This window comes from Malurus melanocephalus, unplaced genomic scaffold (genome assembly GCF_030028575.1).
Source record: "Malurus melanocephalus ecotype Western Australia unplaced genomic scaffold, MMel_1.1 scaffold_1066, whole genome shotgun sequence".
NCBI lineage: Eukaryota > Metazoa > Chordata > Aves > Passeriformes > Maluridae > Malurus > Malurus melanocephalus.
This window is the reverse complement of record NW_026624298.1, coordinates 40,265-57,799: the sequence shown is the minus strand read 5'-3', so window position 1 is coordinate 57,799 and position 17,535 is coordinate 40,265. Positions and strand designations below refer to the sequence as shown.

Here is a 17,535-nt window from a genome sequence, read left to right as displayed (position 1 = left end):
CTGCTATGAGAACCACCAGATAATGATAAACAACAACATTCCTGCATCTTCCCTGAATTTTGGAGATATGACTTGTTTTTGGAAATCCCAACTCTTCATACATATAGTGATCACTACTGATGATATTGGAATACATTACCCTGCATCAGTGGTTTTTGTTTGTTTTTAACCACCCGCTGGCTTAGCAGATAGAGATCCCAAAGGAAAACTGGAAAACACACACTTGGTGCTTCCAGCAAGCAAGCAATGACTTGACTCCAGTCAACTCAGCAGTGTCTTCAATACACCTCTTAACTGGGGGGAGAAAAATGAACACTAAATTCTCACAACCTTGTACTAATGAGTAGCCAAGTGTAACCACGGTGGCTTGCTAAAAAAATTCAAGTTCCGGAGCTCTGGAACAGTTCTTTCCACTGAAATTGCCCTAAAACCACAGCAATCAGTAGCCCTTCATAAACTGTTGTCAACTGCAATTTGTTTTATCTCTGYCAACTGACCTCCCTCTGTGTCGAACAGTCTTTGAAGGCTTTGTGGAAGTCTTGGATTTGGGGCTGGGCACATCTCCGTTTTCAGACGGGGTGGTATCCTTGATAGGTCCTGGTAAAGGAGCTGGCTCATGGATAATCAGGACATCATCTTTATTGTGCTGGCCCAGATGCTGCTTGGCAAAATCAAAGCCTTTCACACTGGGGGCTTGTAGCTGTGAGAAAAGAACAAAGATAGAAAAACAGGAACTGTAAGTGACAAGGAGTACAAAGGCTTTGGTTGAGATCTGCAAACAATGRCCACTGAGAGGATGGTCAGGCTGTGGTAGTCTCAGGAACAAACATGAGTGTGCCAGGGGAAAAAAAAAAAATAAACTCTCCACAATTCTGCCATCTTACTGCAGTGTCTGATATACAGTTTAAAATTCCAAATCAACAAATCTAGTTTAAAAACAGCCTTTTGATGCTGCTACTGTTTTTTACTGCTGTCTCTTCAGATTTAATCGTTGTGTGAGAAGCTTTTTGTGTATTTGTGAGTGCAAGGCTGTAGACACCTGTGTACAGACTGAAATGGCTACCACTGCCAGGTCATATTTCCATTTCTTCCAGCCAAAATGGATGCAGGATTTTAAATCATTTGAATTATGTCACTGTTGATCTTTCTCATTCTGAGCTCCCCAAATCTGCAGGAGACTGGGAGTGCTTGTACAAACACCTAGTTCATCTGATGAAAGATAAACACTCCACTGATCTGAGTTATACAGCAGCCTGGCAGTGACTTGTCAGCCAGCACTGATGCCTCCAGAAAAAAAAACCTGAAAAGCTATCTCTTAGGAATTTCAYACTGAACAGACAGAAAAATATACAAAAGGCTTTGGAATTTGGAGAAATCATGCTAAAGATCTTACATCTTGCTTGAGAAAGACACAGAATCCGGCCTTTTACTTTCATAACTGTGTTTCTAAAACAAGCTAATTTCACCTTTTCAATRACTTGATTCAGACTTGAATCACGGCTCCAAGTTTCAAGCTGTCTGACTATTTTTCGGGGGCTTTGGAGCAATTGGAAAACCTGAAGAACTAAGTAAGAGAATGCATTTCTTCAAACCCCACTCCATTTCATGTAGTTTGCAAGCTGAAAGCAGAAAGAAACGTTGGCAACTCCAGTTTTCCAAGCTCAGGAACACACAACCTGCTGCACACCACATGCACAAAACCCTCTGTGTGTTCCTGGGGCTGATTTCCTGCAAAGTGAAGCTGCAGTGCATTGATGGGAGCRTCAGGTTCCAGATGTTTAAATGAACCCCCTTTCATAAAGCTTGGCATGCCAACACAGCTAACTGCAAACAGACTCGTCTGATAGCATGCCAAAGATAAGCTTGCCTAAGGAATACTCTGAAGCAATCTCTTCAAAATATTTTCTCAGTAAGCAAACATTTTCCAAATGGTTCTTAGAAAGGGCGATGCAGCCGAGCAAGCTGCCWGTTTAAACCAGTAGATGGCAATAAAAGCTCTTCTGTAAAACCCAGCAGTTTCTCTGCTGAGGTTTTGGAGTTTTATTTCTCACAAAATGAATGAGCTGATTACGGGAATGGATCTGGATGTCTTCTGCTACATCCATTTGTCCTGGGCTTTACAACAGTCCCTTCAATTAATCATTAGGGGTGGTTCAGTTACTGAATTTATGCAAATGATGGCAACCACCCATTCAAAAATTTATTGGGGAGCTACATTAGGTGAAGGTGTAACTGTGCCTCCATTTTTTTTGAGTCATTGTCATCTAGCGAAGCCTTCCTGAAATTTTCCCCCCTTCAGACGTTAAATATCTGTCTCCAGGATCTTGYTTATTTAATGAACRCCCCTCCCCCCAAAAAAMCMTCCAAAGATCTCCCYCCCCTCCACCAAATACTTCTGAAMACAAACTTTTCACTTCTGCAGGCAGAATGATCAGGCCAGCTTGCAGCACTTTGATACTGAAACTTTTTAGCTTCTCCACCTCACTTACAGCCTGTTGGGAGTCATGCCTACTCTCCTAGTAGAGAGAGTGTGGTTTTTTTGTTTTTTTGGTGTGACACCCTTCCTTTGAAGACCTTCATGGCTTCCCTTCTTCAAACCCTTTTGYACTCCCCCCTCATGCCCACATAGCCCTGCTGCTGCTTCCTGATGGTCACATCCTCTACATCCCCCTCCACAGACTCCAGTGCCCTCAGCTCCATGATGATGCCCTTCTTCACCATGTGCTGGGCACAATTCTTCCCCCAAAAAAACCTGGTGGTGCTCTACCCTTTTCTTATCAACCAGCTCAGTTATTACTGCTTTTGGAACAGTGGGATGGGTGGGGTGAGCAAGGACAGCTGAAGAGACAAAAATTCAAGGAATACTGGAGTTACCAGTGTGGTTTTACTTAGAATGTTGCATGTCTGAAGCATGAACTTCAACCTTCGAGCCACTCCAGCATACTCTGTTTGTAAACCCATTTGGGAGAGAAAAAACATACAAAAATATAAAATTTTCATCTTTTAACTTTGAATARTCTTATTCCTAGCTGCAGTCCAACCTAACCTTTTATCTCAGCGCAGTCATGGGAACAGATATATTTATTTGTGCACGTACATACGCCACAGCATATGCATCCACAAATGTTTATCTGCAGACAGACCACACAGCAGCTGAATTAGAAGGCTGTCAGTGCTGCAAAGAGCAGCACTCAGTCTGTAAGAAACAGCAGTTAAAATAGTCTGAAACAGCCACAACTGGATCCTCTCACGCACAGACATTGCGACAGTTTTGAGTTAGAACATCATAAATTCAGTTCTTCCACAGGAACCCTCTTGCTCCCTCCTGCCCTGCCGGATCCTTGGCATAGTCTGGGCCTTCTGCTATCAGTCAAAGCTGGGCAGAATGTAAGAATGTCATCTGCAGAACCTGGATACCCATCTCATTTCATGCAGGAGCTGGCAAATACACAGTGAAAGGAGCAGGAGATGCAAGATGAGTCTTGTGTGGCTAAAGCCTTTCCCAGTGGGTTGCATGGATATTTGCTGGCAACAGGGGACCAGGGGGCAAATCTCAGCCATCACCACAGAACCTGTGGCTGTATTTGCCATAAGTTGGAGCTGGGTGAACTCCTCAGCTGGTCCCACTCTTCCTTGACATCCTTTTACCCCACTGTTTTGCCTCTCCCTCCGCCTGCCAGCTGCCAGTTCCAGTATCCAAGAATCTGAGGCTCGTTGCTCTTTATGGTTTTAATACCTGGTGTCATAACAAGCTCTGTGTAACACAGAGGAAAAGCCCTCTCAGCTCTGTGGTACAGCTCTACAGACTTTATATGAGCAGAACTGGTGTAATCCTCTGAGAATGTAACTGGTAAATCTCTCACAAGTCTTTGTAAACCCCATGCAAACATTTTCCTAAAGTTTTAAAACTTGAGTCAGAAGCGGGCAGTTCCCCATAGAATCAGCAAAAGCATTTCCCTCATTCCAAACAACCTTCTTGTTCCCTTTCCTTCCACACCCTGCACCCCCTCAGGCTCAGAAAGTGCACCAGAGCTTCTCCACGACAATTTTTTAAATTCAGACAGAGCATTTTATTTTCTCTTAACCTTGCTCTTTGAAAAGCAAACTCTTCCTTTCATCCTAAAAAATCATTTCAGCATGAAACTGATACTTAACYGGAAATAGCCTGAWTGCTTCAAGTCTTGCAGAGCTCTGYACAGCCAAACATTTCCAGGTATCTCCTGCTAATAAAATTTATGTTGGGAGTACCAGTTCCAGCCAATATAGAAACTGTATGCAGGTGTTTGTGCATATGAATAAAAAAAACATGACAGAAAAATGTGACAGCATACATATAAAACTTCATGGATGACTGAATACAAAAAGATGGTTGTAACAAAAAAAGCTAAAATCACTTATTAAAAATAACATTATTTGAAAATTAGAAGTACTAGTAGGATTACTGCAGAAACAATATTGACGTGAGYCTGCTTTGTTTTCTTAAAGAAACAATCTACGCTTCTCATACYCCTCCTTTTAGACCACAGCAATATCATGACTTTAACAGAGAACTCAGAGCAGCCAAAATCCACATTTTCAGTGGGAAGTGTCTGAAGGACACTGAACCACAACTCTGCTTTCTGCAGGACCAGAACGGTCAGATCACCGAAATGAATGGTGTTACTCTTGACTAAAGATGTTTCCCACATTTTCTTATAAATTTCTGCGTGCCGCCTGCTGAATTCTTTCTTTTCTTTGTATCAAACTATGCAACAGGTAGAGTTATATAACCTGCGCTTATCTTGGGTCTTGTGTCAGGATACCATGTGTGGATCAGTCACCTACTACTCATATATTAATCACCACCAAGAAAAGAATGAAGAATCTTTCTAAGAGCACGGTTGTGCTGATACTGTTACTTGCTCAGGTGCTGAAAATTAGCATCTTTTCACCAGCCTAAGGTGCCTTTACCCAGGACTGCCCAAAATCAGWCTTGGTAAGGGTTTCTTGCTTTAAAACCTTGTTAAAGGTTTTAATTTATCTTAATATATTTTTGAAAGGGAAAGAGARAAACTACTCTGGAGCTTACCACCAGAATGAACATGTGTAAATTACTGGACTCATAAGGAATTATATTATTATACAAATRCAGAACCTGCCAAAATCTTAGAGAAAGATGATTTCATGTTGGTAAGTCAAGAGAGTGTTTTAATTCTATTGTTACAGACTGAATGAAAAAAAATTAGAAGAAGCTCAAACCAGTATTCGAAGCTCAATTCATAGAAAAATCAAATTATTTCTTCAGAAGCCTACAAWAATAGGGCACCTCAGTCAAATCATTGCTTAGAAGCAGACAATAGTTTCAGTGTTGTTCAAGCCAGAGAAATACAAAATGGTTGCCAATATATTGTTTTGCTGGATGCAGAGACACACCAGGAATGTCAACAACTTGTTTTCTCAAGAAAGCAAATGCTGCTCACAGGTCAATGAGTAATTTCAGCAGAAAGCAGAAGAAAAGAAACACACTCAGTATTCTCCCTGTAATTCCTACAAGCAGCACTTGGACTTGGACATAATAAGAAGAATAATGTATTAAGGCAATTTTCTACTGATTTTGTATCATGGTAGTGCCTTGTTCCTTGTGTGGCCAGCTGGATTAAGCAGAGGCTGTTAACACACACTTGTAAAGAAACAGAGGAGCTGAGCACGTACTTTAGKGTCAGTAACTAACCTATGGACAGGACAAGAATCCCTGTAAAGAAGTCCCACTGATTTACAACCTTAATATCATGCTAGCACACGGAATGTTACAGGATAAAGAAACTTTTCAGGAAAAAAAAATGCAAGCTTAAACACAGCAAGACAATGAGAAAGACTGTTCTTAAAATTAATGCTGGTTGAAGATGTAAGTCAGTGTGATTTAGGACGGCTTAAGGACACTAAACATTGCATGTGCCTTCACAATCTGAGATTCACACCACCAACCCCTTGCCCATATCCCCAAGGCACCCACTAGCATGTGTTAGTGTGAACAGTGTGAATTCACTGCATTACTCTCATGATGCATCAAAAAGGGGAATAATTTGCAGTTGCTTGTGTACTTGGTAGGGCCTTCTTAATTTTAACTCTTTTTCACTACATGCCTACTGTCTCATCCAAGAAGTCACCCACATCTTCCTTCCACAAGGGTCATTCACCCATTGTGCAGAATCATTGCTCCACGAGATATTCAAAGCACCTACTGATCTACCAATAAATAAAAATTCAGAATGTTCACCTTTCAGAGTCTCACTTTCCTAATATCATTCCTACGGATCTTTTCACATAAGTACCACCTCAATATTTTTATTTGCACTGCTCTCCTTCAACACAAACCCCTTTGGGATGCTAGMCAGGGACTGCCTGTAAAGTCAAATTATACATGTGATTTAATAACAATAACACATATCTGAGTTAAGACACAAAAACCCCTTTGTTCAAGAAAAAAAGCATATTGGAAGATCACACAGAAGGAGAGTTCTGACTCTGCAGCCCCCTTCAAAATATTGGAAAAAGGCCCACTTGCATCTTATGAGGTCTTTTAGTACCATTGAGTCTCTCTTCTRACATGGGATAGGATGCAACATATTTGTGCCAGAAGCCAAACCTTTTCCAAGTCCACTTTAAAAAACCCACAATACTAAGCATCACTGAGAAAAGTGCAGAGAGGTTCCCCTCACCATTGTGGTTTAGAAAATATGTTTAGGGACCAAAACAAAAAAGTGTCTAATTTAAATACTTTCACTTGATAATGGTGTTTGCATGTAAAAACAAGTGCATGTGCAGTGACAGTTCCCTGTACTTATTACATCTTACAAGGGATGTCACAGCAGCGTGACAGCCTGTGCCCTCCATGACAAGCCTCAAACCAGAAGCAAGATTTTGAGATCTTAGGGTCAAAAATGAGGCTGCATGTACAAAATGCCACCCATTTTCTTATCTCACACTAAGTATCTCTTCATAGAAATTACATCTCCTGTTTGTCGTCACAACAGGTCAACTATTGCCATTTCTGGGAACAGGTAAAGCAGTGGAGCAAACCTGTCCTTGGGTTTCTCCCATCAAGCTGGGAAAAAGCTTGTCAGCACTAGCACAGAAAACCAGAACAAGCTGCTGTGCAGCCTCTGGTCCTCCTTCCCTCCTCTGGAAAGCCAAAACTGTGTTACTATCAAACAGTGAGGAAAGCAGCAATCCCACAGAAAATGCCACCCTCGGAATTTTGCTTCTGGAGTAGGATTAAAAACAAATAAAGAAACCYCCAAACTTCAAAAACTTTATAAAGCCTGAAATTCTCAAGACACCTGTTCYGAAATGTTTTCTTAAGACAGATTCTTCTGGCGGATTTTCATCATCCCTCTTCTTCTCCTTTGTGCATTTCTTCCTGCCACACCAATATTACCATGACAGCTCAGTAAATTTCACAAAATACAAGAGGGATCATGTTGTTGAAAGCCCATAACTCTGAGTACACATATGCCCACAGGCTGCAGAGATAACTGCTATAACAGGCAGAATTTTGTTCCTGAATCACACAGAGTTTTAGCTTTTCTCCTCAGACAGAAATGCTGCTGGGTGGACACTATCTCAATCACGGTTTGGTGAGGTTCCTCTGCACACTGCTTGGATGCAAGTGTCAGGAGTAAGCCAGAAAAAGACTGGCAATTTTATAGGATAGACAGGTCATTGCTGTCAGTTTCATCAGATTTTTGTCTGTAAGTTATGTTAAAAAATTACTCCTCTAAGGCCTTGTACACAACTCCAACTGCAACCTCTAACACAGCACAACAACTAAAAAAATACATATTAAGGGAACTCTTTTCTAAACTTCTGAAGCAAACAAATACATTCTAACATGGCTCTCACCATCTGCACAGAGCATGTATACAACACAATCCAAAAACACATCCTCTTTACAAATAACAAGAAAAGTGCTACCATTTTTAACCAAAGACATCTAAGACAGAACACAGGTCAGCAATTTTCATTTTTCCATGCTAGTATTTTGTTGTGTTCACTGACTCACACATTTATATACCTAAAAGGGGTTTAATATACACAGTAAGTGCATTCACATGTAAGTATCCTTAAAGRTAAGTATCCTGCTTGCTGAAACTGMAAGTTTCAATTGCAAGTAGGTAGCAACAATGATTTAATGTTGGTCCCTTTCCTTGCTCCCAAACCAGCTAAATTCTGCTGTAGAGTTTCTATCATCCTTTGTTAGGAGAGACAGAATTTATTAATTTTTCCCCAGTATTAATCTCATCTCTGAAATTTATTATGTTTAGGATAGTACAACCTTTACCTGTATCTTGAAAATAGATTCTTTTTGTTTAACTCCTTTTGGRAAGTAACCACTATACAGATGTGACTCTATAAATCCACTGTATGTATGTGTATAAATACATTTTGAATAGCATATTCAATTCTACCGTCCCACTCACAAAAAGGATGGAAAAGAATTAGGAAATGTACTTAGAGGTTCAAAGTCCAGTTCAAAAGAAGGGATTAGAAAACTGGGACTCCTGTGATTGGAAAAAGAGATGATGGAGATGGGAACATGACACAGATCTATAAAGTCAGGAGCAGAAATGATGAAATACCAAGGAATCAACTTTTCCCTGTCCCCTCCAGTGCAAGGTCTAAGGGGCATTACAGAAAACTTACAAGTAGCAGGATAAAAGCAAGATGAAACATGGTTCTTCATGTAACATGCCATAGAAATCCCTGTCAGCAGCTGAGATGGGTTCAGAAGGACCAAACAAGTTCATGGAAATGGTATGTAAAGGGTTGCTAAATATCACCACTTCTACAGACAGATCTTGAGACACAAGTGGAGGCTGAAGAGTGACCCAAAGCAGAGCAATCCCTGTACTTGCCCTGTCCTTCTGCCCTTCTCTAGGCTTTTCCTTGTGGCACCTGGGCTAGCTGGCCTTTTGCAATGATTTCGAGACAGATATTCAAATGTTTGTAAGAAAGCACATGGAGACATTTTACTTTTTTATACCTATTTGTATAAGCAGTACATCTAATAAGTGGCATTTTATTTCTACCATTTGTGAATAGTTAATCCTCATTACAGAAGGAGAGTTAYTATAAAAGAGCTCTCTTTCAGAGGAATTGCCATGAGAGAAATGCATTGTTGAGAAGTAATTAAGATGTTGAATACTGCATCCCTTGTTAGAATCCAGCAATTGACTCCGAAGCAGATCCTGTATGACATCCCAAAAAAAACAACAGTTTGGATAGTTAGTCAAGGTAGCTATTAGAAATGAATGATGTTTGTTATGCAAACACAAATCTCTTGCATAAACTCATGTCAGTTTTCAAGTAGTTTTTATAAGATAGATGTCAGCTGCCTTTCTTACAACGAGTCTCTTTTGACTGAAATTTTCTGCAATGCAGAGCTGTTGCCTCGACATTGTACWGATGAACAAAAGGATTACAGGATGTCAAAACATCACAAGAATTCTCTGCATCAGGAGCAGAAGCCTAGCATTTAGCCTCCAGCAGGGCTGGCCTCTGATCTTGGAAACATCCAAGAGAGAGTCTACTGAATACACAGTAATAAGCAAAACTCTCAATTCAGAGGTGTAAAGTTACACCTGACACATGACATTTGGATATCAGATATTCCTGCTTGAGGGGGGGAATAAAAATCTACACGAGTGCCTCTCAGACACCTTGCAGAAGGCATGACTCGTTCCCTGTGACCGTGAATGGATTAGAGCAGACGTGGCAGGGCTGGTGACAGTCCCCAGGTGAGGGTGACACTTCAGCTGAGGTGTGCTGGCACACCAGGCAAACTGGCAGCCTCCAGCTCTGGCATTTCCTGTGCTGCTGAGCCACAGCAGGAGGGACATGGAGCCAGAAAGACATATTCAGTGTCAAAGAACCAGGGTGGCATGCAGAAGGTTCCAGAGTGACATCTGACTGGACAAGCAGACAATTTTCCCTATGGGTGTTAGGATGTGCCCTTGGAAAAACATGGAACTGAGCAAGCCACTCAAAGCTATCACTGCAAAGGCAGTGACTTCAGCACACTCAGCATTTACAGAGAACACCCAAGACCTTCTAAATAAACTGCCAATTAGCTCATCCACAGGTGCCAAGTTCTTGCCATTAGGTCAGGGAGCCTTTCCCTGAATTATTTTCTACAGCTGAAATTATCTCTGAGAAGTCCTASGAAGGGATTTGACATTTTCCTTCCAATGCTTGTACACAGAAGGGAAAGTGAAACCTTCAGTGAACCAGGTTCCATTTTAATGTTTYCAAATAATATTCCTGACTCTGYTTCCATTGTGGMTTACATGTAAAWTKTTTTTTTTTTKCTCTCTGGGGAAGAGGAAAGGAGTGCTTTTGTACAAATATGTCAGAGGCCCAGCAGAGAGCAAAATGATGGTCTACATGTTAAAGAAATTTATGGAGTTTTTCACAAAGAAAAGTAACCAATGGTAAAAATTCAGTTGTCCACAAAAGGCACAGTTCCCCTTGCAGGAAAAAAACGTTGGGACAAGCAAAAGGTTGGGACAATGTTGTGACAGATATAGGCAATGGMAAGAGAGAAAATCTTGTTAATCTAAAAATGCCACTTGTGCATCTTTTTACTTCATAAGGCAAAGACATCTTTATCCAGTGCAACAACCCAGGTCACATCAAGGTGAATTTCCAGTAGGATGCTATGGCTTACAGAACAAGTCATGAATATTTGATGTGCCCTTTAAATATCTTAGTATCATCTCTTCAAAAGAATTATTCTTGCACAGACCAATGAATCTTGAATGGATTTACTGCTCTCCCCTGTTTCCTTAACTCTCAGTTTAAAAAGCACACAAATAACTTTGATCTAAGCATGTTTTCCCATTTAATCTCCACAATGAAAAAGGAAACCTGACATTTTGCAGGTATTGTTAATCCTGTTTTGACACAAAGAGATGGATTAGTAAATCAGAGTCTCTTTAAGATCCTTYATTTTTTAATACTTGATGATCAAACCTAATAGGCAAGGTCTAACTGCCAGCAGATAATGGTACTGCTTTCYTTTGTCAGAAGACTGGGAGATTATGCAATTTATGACCTATCTTTAWTGGTGGCCACAGGAACACAGAAATCATACCTACTCTGTAAAAGGAAATATTTGCATACAGAAGATTAGAAATAAAACTCATATTGTCTGAGTGAATACCAAAATGCTTCAGGAAAATCCAGGAGTTTCAATCCAGAATGAAGATTAGAAATAAAACTCATATTGTCTGAGTGAATACCAAAATGCTTCAGGAAAATCCAGGAGTTTCAATCCAGAATGAAATAATTAAGTGAAAGAAGAGAAGAAAAGAAAAAATGACTAAGAACAATACATGGGGCTACAAATTCCAGTAAAATTTGTAGTGTCTTTAAAGAATCTCTCTGAARAAGAGAATGCAACATTTTAAGTTTCTAACAAAGAATAAAAAGCTCCTGCACAACTATTGTGGCTTACTGATGCCATCTGTATTTATGGTACACTTTCAGAGTTCTGCCTCTCAGTGTTCCAAGGAACCAGCCTTTTAGTCTTTTCTCTGCAGCATAAAGCAAACAGGCTTTTCCCTCACTCCCAACCCCATTCCAGGCTTTTATACCACCAGTGCAGTATGATACCCGACTTCAGCTGGACAAGAAATGGGTGTCTCAGTTTCTTATCTTCCAATCAACAGGTATTTTCAAACACAAAACACATCACTGACCTGTTACAAGGTTCAACAGTTCTGTCTTCTGTTTCTAGTATGGATATGTCATACATACAGTAAGGAAAAACTTGGATATTTAAAGATTCCATTTCTCTATTTACATTCATTTTTTGTTAAATAYTAGTGGAAGTGAGAAGAGCTGGCATGCTATAAATTCCTCTTTACATATTTTACAAATAATATAGAGATTTCAAGAGAAAAACTCAGATCTTTAACCTAAATCTCTTTCTATGTRCAGATCTAGTGCAGGCCTTCACCTTCCTTCAGTACCAAGGTCAAGCTCTGAAAACAGAGAATGGAAATAATTGTGGCTGTGGTGAGGAGGGGGGAGACTGAGTTCATTTTTATGGAGTTTATTTACAGATATAAATCCCTGACCACATAACGACACTCCTTTGATCACTTCTTTCCATCTACTCTAATAAAAAGTGTAAAATACACAGACAATTTTAGAGGGCAGGATCAGCCCAAATGTCCCTAATAATTTGTATCCTGTTTTGACTGTCTGGGGGTCTTTGGTGGTGGTTAAACATGCCCTYTTCTGACCTGGAATTCCAACCCACTGTTTGAAGACATGAAATCCCAATGACAGCCAGCTCCTAAGGAAGCCAGAGTACTGCTTTTATTCCRGGGAAAGGAGGAAATGGTTTGCAAAGTAGATTCTTCCAGTTGCTTGATGTGCAAAGTGATAAAAATTTAAGACACTTTTTATTGCTTTACCTCCACTGGCACAAGGATTGGACTAGATGTCCTTACTGGTTCTTTCTAGTTTGCTTACAGCCACTTCCCCAAAGGAGGCAAAGAGACAGGTTCCCTAGACAATCCAAAATGAGACTTGCATATAAACAACTCTGAGGCTTCTGACTTATGAATGATTAAGATGAATATTGTGGAAGCAGCGGGGAAAAGCAACTGGGGTATTTTCTTAAAAGAAAGTGATTATATGAAAGATGCTCCTGGCCTTGCAGCCAATCCAACCCAGCTGCTTCCTTACAGAAAAACCTTGTGATRGCAGAGAGGTATTGAAAATGTGATCAAATAGTGCACCAAGGGTAATGGTCCGCTCTTGCCTTTTGTGTGACCCTTCTCAAATTAGTCAAAACCACTGTGGGGAACTTCCTCAGTCAAAAATCTGTTATATATCACCACAGCACAGGGGAAACACGGTAGCAGGGGGTGGAGTTCATCAAAGGGTGCCACTTGTTGCCAGCCTGGGTTCTGACACGCAATCCGCCGTCGCGAGACAAGTGGAAGTCACTATTGATTTGTTCTGACTGCTCTGGAAGTGCAAGCCTTTTCTGTTTCTCTCATCTTTCACATCATTAATTATCTTGAAAGAGAGCATGGTGTACAGACAAGGCTTGTTAGGGAGAAAACTCCGTGACTGAACACGAGGTGACAGTGCAAGAACATGAGTGCGGTACCACAGGATTAGCACAGGCGGATTATTTTGCCTTTAATAATGCCTCTGAAGGTATAGTCAGTAATAAGCATTTCTGACACATGCAGGTTCTCTTTGGTTGTAAAAGGAGAGTAACCTTTCAGGCACTTTATCATTCTTTTTACTGAATAGYTCCTTTGTGACAATCCTGGATCACAAATGTTTCAGTCTTGGGCAAGAAAAAGATAAAAGTGAACTTCTCATCATCCTAACTGACACTCTGGCCAACACAATTCACTTGTCCACAGACCCACTAATTAATGTTCTAGAACTGAACACACAGATCCACTAATTAATGTTCTAGAACTGCACACACAGATCCACTAATTAATGTTCTAGAACTGTACACACAGATCCACTAATTAACATTCTAGAACTGCAACAGGCTCTCACAATGGCAACAAACATGGAGCAGAACATGGAGCAGCCAGGACAGGTTCTAGCAAATTCTAGTTCCAGCACAAGGTATGATGGGTGGTGCACTTTAGCTGTCAAATTTGGTTAGCAGAAGACCTTCAAAGAAAAATTCATCCTTCTGGGGAAAACTCAGTACATTTTTTCATATTCAGTCCCAGCCACAGCCTTGAAATGAAGTGATAAAGAAAGGTTCCTTTCAGCCTCAGTGCCCACATTTCAGAAGGATGTATCTATCCTAATGCAGTATCACATACCCAGGAGAATAAATAAAACACTCTGGGATTCTTGACTTCATCTATCATTAGAACTGCTTTCCTTATTTTCTTTTTTTTTCCCCCCCTCTAAACTGGAATGCTCTGAAACTGTGTTTACACATGCTAGTTAAGGATGCCAGGTGTTCCCCAGAGTCTCACATTCGTTTATGTTCAGAATACTCAAGCTCCTCTCAGCACAGCTTCCTTTTTTTTTACCTTCTGTCGCTGTTGAATGTTGCTGATTGTGTCAGGCTGAAACTCCAGCTTGTCTGTTCGGCAGAGTTTCCAGTATAAAATAGTAACAATCAGGAGCACCACGGCCACTGGGACTGCCACCCCGACGATAATCCAGAGGTTGCTATTCTTTGTCTCTGAAGAGGGCTCCTTCAGCCTCTCCACAGCTGTAAAGTTAAAAGGAAGACAGCAACATTATGTGGTTGTGTTTTAAACAGGGGACACTTCAAGGTTATGGATTTTTATGTTCTTGTAAATGCTAGTTAAGGAATTTATCAGAAACCAGCTGCACATCACAGGAAATGTGGTACCACCACTGTAAGTTAAGGTTTGTCGTGCTCAGGAAGTGTGGGGCAGGAGATCAATTGTCCTGGCCCACCTTCTGAAGACCCGTGCTTAAAATACTAAKGAAAATGCACTTCTGCCACATCATCCTGTAACCCAAAACTAAGCTGACAGAGTGGAATGGGTCTAAAAAAAAAAAGACTCTGCCACTAGCAAAGGTAAAATGGACTTTCCAACATTGCTGCCTGTTCCCTGCTTTAAGCAGTGTTACCAGCTGCCTCTTCTCTGGCACATTTTGTTTACAAAATCAATTTGAAAGCAGTAGGGCCCTCCTCCCCAAGGTGTCTGGTTCTGCATTATTTCACTGCCAGTGTGTGAGAYCCTTTAGCCCCAAACAGAAAACTAAACTGCTGGAAAGTGTAATCAAGTCATTCTTGTAAAAAGTAAAATGAAAGAACTGACAAAACTTCCATTTCCCCTTTTTGTGTAATGGTTACATGTGAGACTGAAAACCACAGCAATACTAAATTTCTAGTCAAACTGATGCACTTTGTAAAAATGATGTTTTCAAGTTGGAAACAGTATTTCTATTTCTATTCGTTTTAATGTATCATTTTACTAATAGCCATTCTAATGATGAACCTAGAACTTAATGSAACATATAATTCTTATATTTTATACATCTAACAACTCATTTCTGGCATTATGTTTTCTGCCAGAAAAAAAAAACCTTTTTTGGCCTAGGTTCTTTCAAGAAGACGCATTTGAAGATTTCTAATGATGGGTCAAAGATAACAAGTTACAACATGCACTGTGAGCTATAAACACTCCATGAAATTAGTTCAACGTTTTGCATTTTTGTTTATCTAGTAAAAGATCACATTGCTTTTCCATTAGATTCATTAAAAGATCATATTATTTATATATAACYGATGGACAAACAAACAAAACTAAGGCTAATCATATTCAATGGAGGAAATAAATGCCCCAAGTACCATAGCATACATCTTTCACAGGAAAAGTAAATCAGACAGAAAAGCAGTGACTTGTGTTAAACAACRTAGCAATAAGTAAAACCTTATAAAACACGGGCTTTGTCACCCCTGTAAAACTCTTGCTCGCTCCTGTTACTTCAGCTCACCAGAGAAGGATTCTGGGAATGACTCAGCTAAACTAGAGGTGGAAAACAAGTTCCATAATCCTGGTAAACAAGGGATAGAGCCAGTGAGAGCTCACACGGTGGTGCATGGTGGTTGGTTCTGACCATGGTGTGTTCCTGGTGTGATTTATGGTGGTTGGTTCTGACCATGGTGTGTTCCTGGTGTGATTTATGGTGATTGGGTAAAACACTTAATTGTGCTTCCTAAGAATGTAAACCCCTAACAACCTTATAGTTTAAAAACCTTGGATTTTTGCAATAAACCAATTCCTCTTTCTACCTGCCTGGGGGGGTCTATGTCCTTTCTCATAGTTTCAAAACTTCACGACAATTACTCAGCTAAAGGAAACACCCATTTCATACTGACATCCTCCCATCCCAAAATCATGGGGTTGGACAAGATAAACTGTGAAGGAACATTGGATCAGCAGGATGAGATGAAAAAGGCARGAAGGTTTTTAGTTAGCATAGTACTTTCCCAGCACAAGCACTGGGGTGACTGCAGTGAGGCTCACGGTCCCTGCTGCAACCCGAAGCTCAGCAGAATCTTTAAGAAGCCACACAACACCGTGAGCTCACTGTGAGGCTGCTGAAACTGATTTCCTCAAGAGTATCAAGGCTGCAGCATTCCAAGAACTGTTGGAATTCCAAGAACTAGGCACCCAAGCTAAAAAGACCCTTCCTGTTTGGCTCTGCAGGCTCAGGGTGGATGTGACAGGGCTTACGCTGCGCAACGGTGCCATCGATGCGGTATCCCAGGATGATGGCAGCRCGCTGGATATCGACTCTGTTCATCAGGTCTGAGCACTTCAGAGCACTCAGTCTCTCCCCATCTTGGTCCTCCACAAAATAGATCAGCTCCACGGGGTTATCAACACCAACTAACCGCGACACGTTCACGATCTGAAAAGAAATTGCAAAACTTTTACGTTTTAAGTTGTATTTATTTGGAGCTCCCGTGCTCTCTCTCTCCCCTGTTGCAACTGAAAGGAACATTTCAAGGAAATGATCCTTTGTATAATACATTTTTATGGCAAACCCTCTTTCTTTCCCACCCCAATTTGTATCATAAAATGTACAGATCTGCTAAATAAGAGAATTGCTTTCAATCCAAAGATGTGCACCACCCTGGAAGCCTCTACTGCCTTTAGCATGTTGGTTGGAAGCATAACTGCACTTTTCCCTTCTCTAAATACCTACTCTAACTTTGATTTGTTATTCATAACACACACACACCTCCTGGCTCCAGTTTTTCTAAATGTTAAGCAGCTACAAAGGTGAATATTCTGTTAGCATCAAATAAAACTGTTTGCTCTGCTTCAACTCAAGCACTTGCACAGTCACCTTCATCCTCCAAACAGCTCCCCTTGGCACCCACCTTTCTTCAGGATGGAATGCATCTGACACTGTGGGGAGCAATTCCTCCTGCCTACATCTGAAGACATTAATAATCAAAAGAATGCAAGCTATGAGGAAGCCCTGTAGATACTCTCTAACCACCAAAACATCTACATTGCATATGAGAATCGCATAGCTTTGAATTCCTGTAAAATTACATCTTTTTATATAACAACTCCCCTCTGTTTAACCATTTGTCATRTAATGGTGAGCTCAAACAAGATTTAGGACAAAAAATAGTAGGTATTCGGTCTTTTTTTTCTTTTGTAAAGAATTTGAAGAGCTCTGGAAGGAATTGACAAAGAGAGCAGAGAATTGTCCTCCAGAATTGTCCTTCTGCTTCCTCCAGAATTGTCCTTCTGCTATAAAGTACATATTTAATAAATTATTATCTCAGAAAATGCCCATAGGCCTAAAGTAAAGCAAACACATAAACATATGCATGTCTGAGGCTTACAAAAACAAAGCTTTGTATTGCTGTCTTTCCTAGTTTCTAACAAAACAAATCACGTTGAAGAAAAGAAGTGTCATTTCCAGCTCAACAGAAATGATGTTCTGGTTTTGGGTAACAGCAACTCAACACGTCCTAAAAAAGCATTTTTTACT

At 40.5% G+C, this 17,535-nt stretch overlaps 1 protein-coding gene across 1 annotated transcript in view; it reads right to left on the bottom strand.

Annotated features, from left to right (window-relative positions):
- Window positions 1-17,535, bottom strand: part of KIAA1549 (KIAA1549 ortholog) — a gene marked incomplete at its 5' end in the record, with an annotated part of 72,381 nt that overhangs the window by 27,770 nt on the left and 27,076 nt on the right. Inside the window, 3 exons of the mRNA XM_057386825.1 lie at window positions 498-700; window positions 14,070-14,254; window positions 16,257-16,434. Of these exons, the coding sequence (XP_057242808.1) occupies window positions 498-700; window positions 14,070-14,254; window positions 16,257-16,434 (566 nt within the window). The remainder of the gene's footprint in view (window positions 1-497; window positions 701-14,069; window positions 14,255-16,256; window positions 16,435-17,535) is intronic.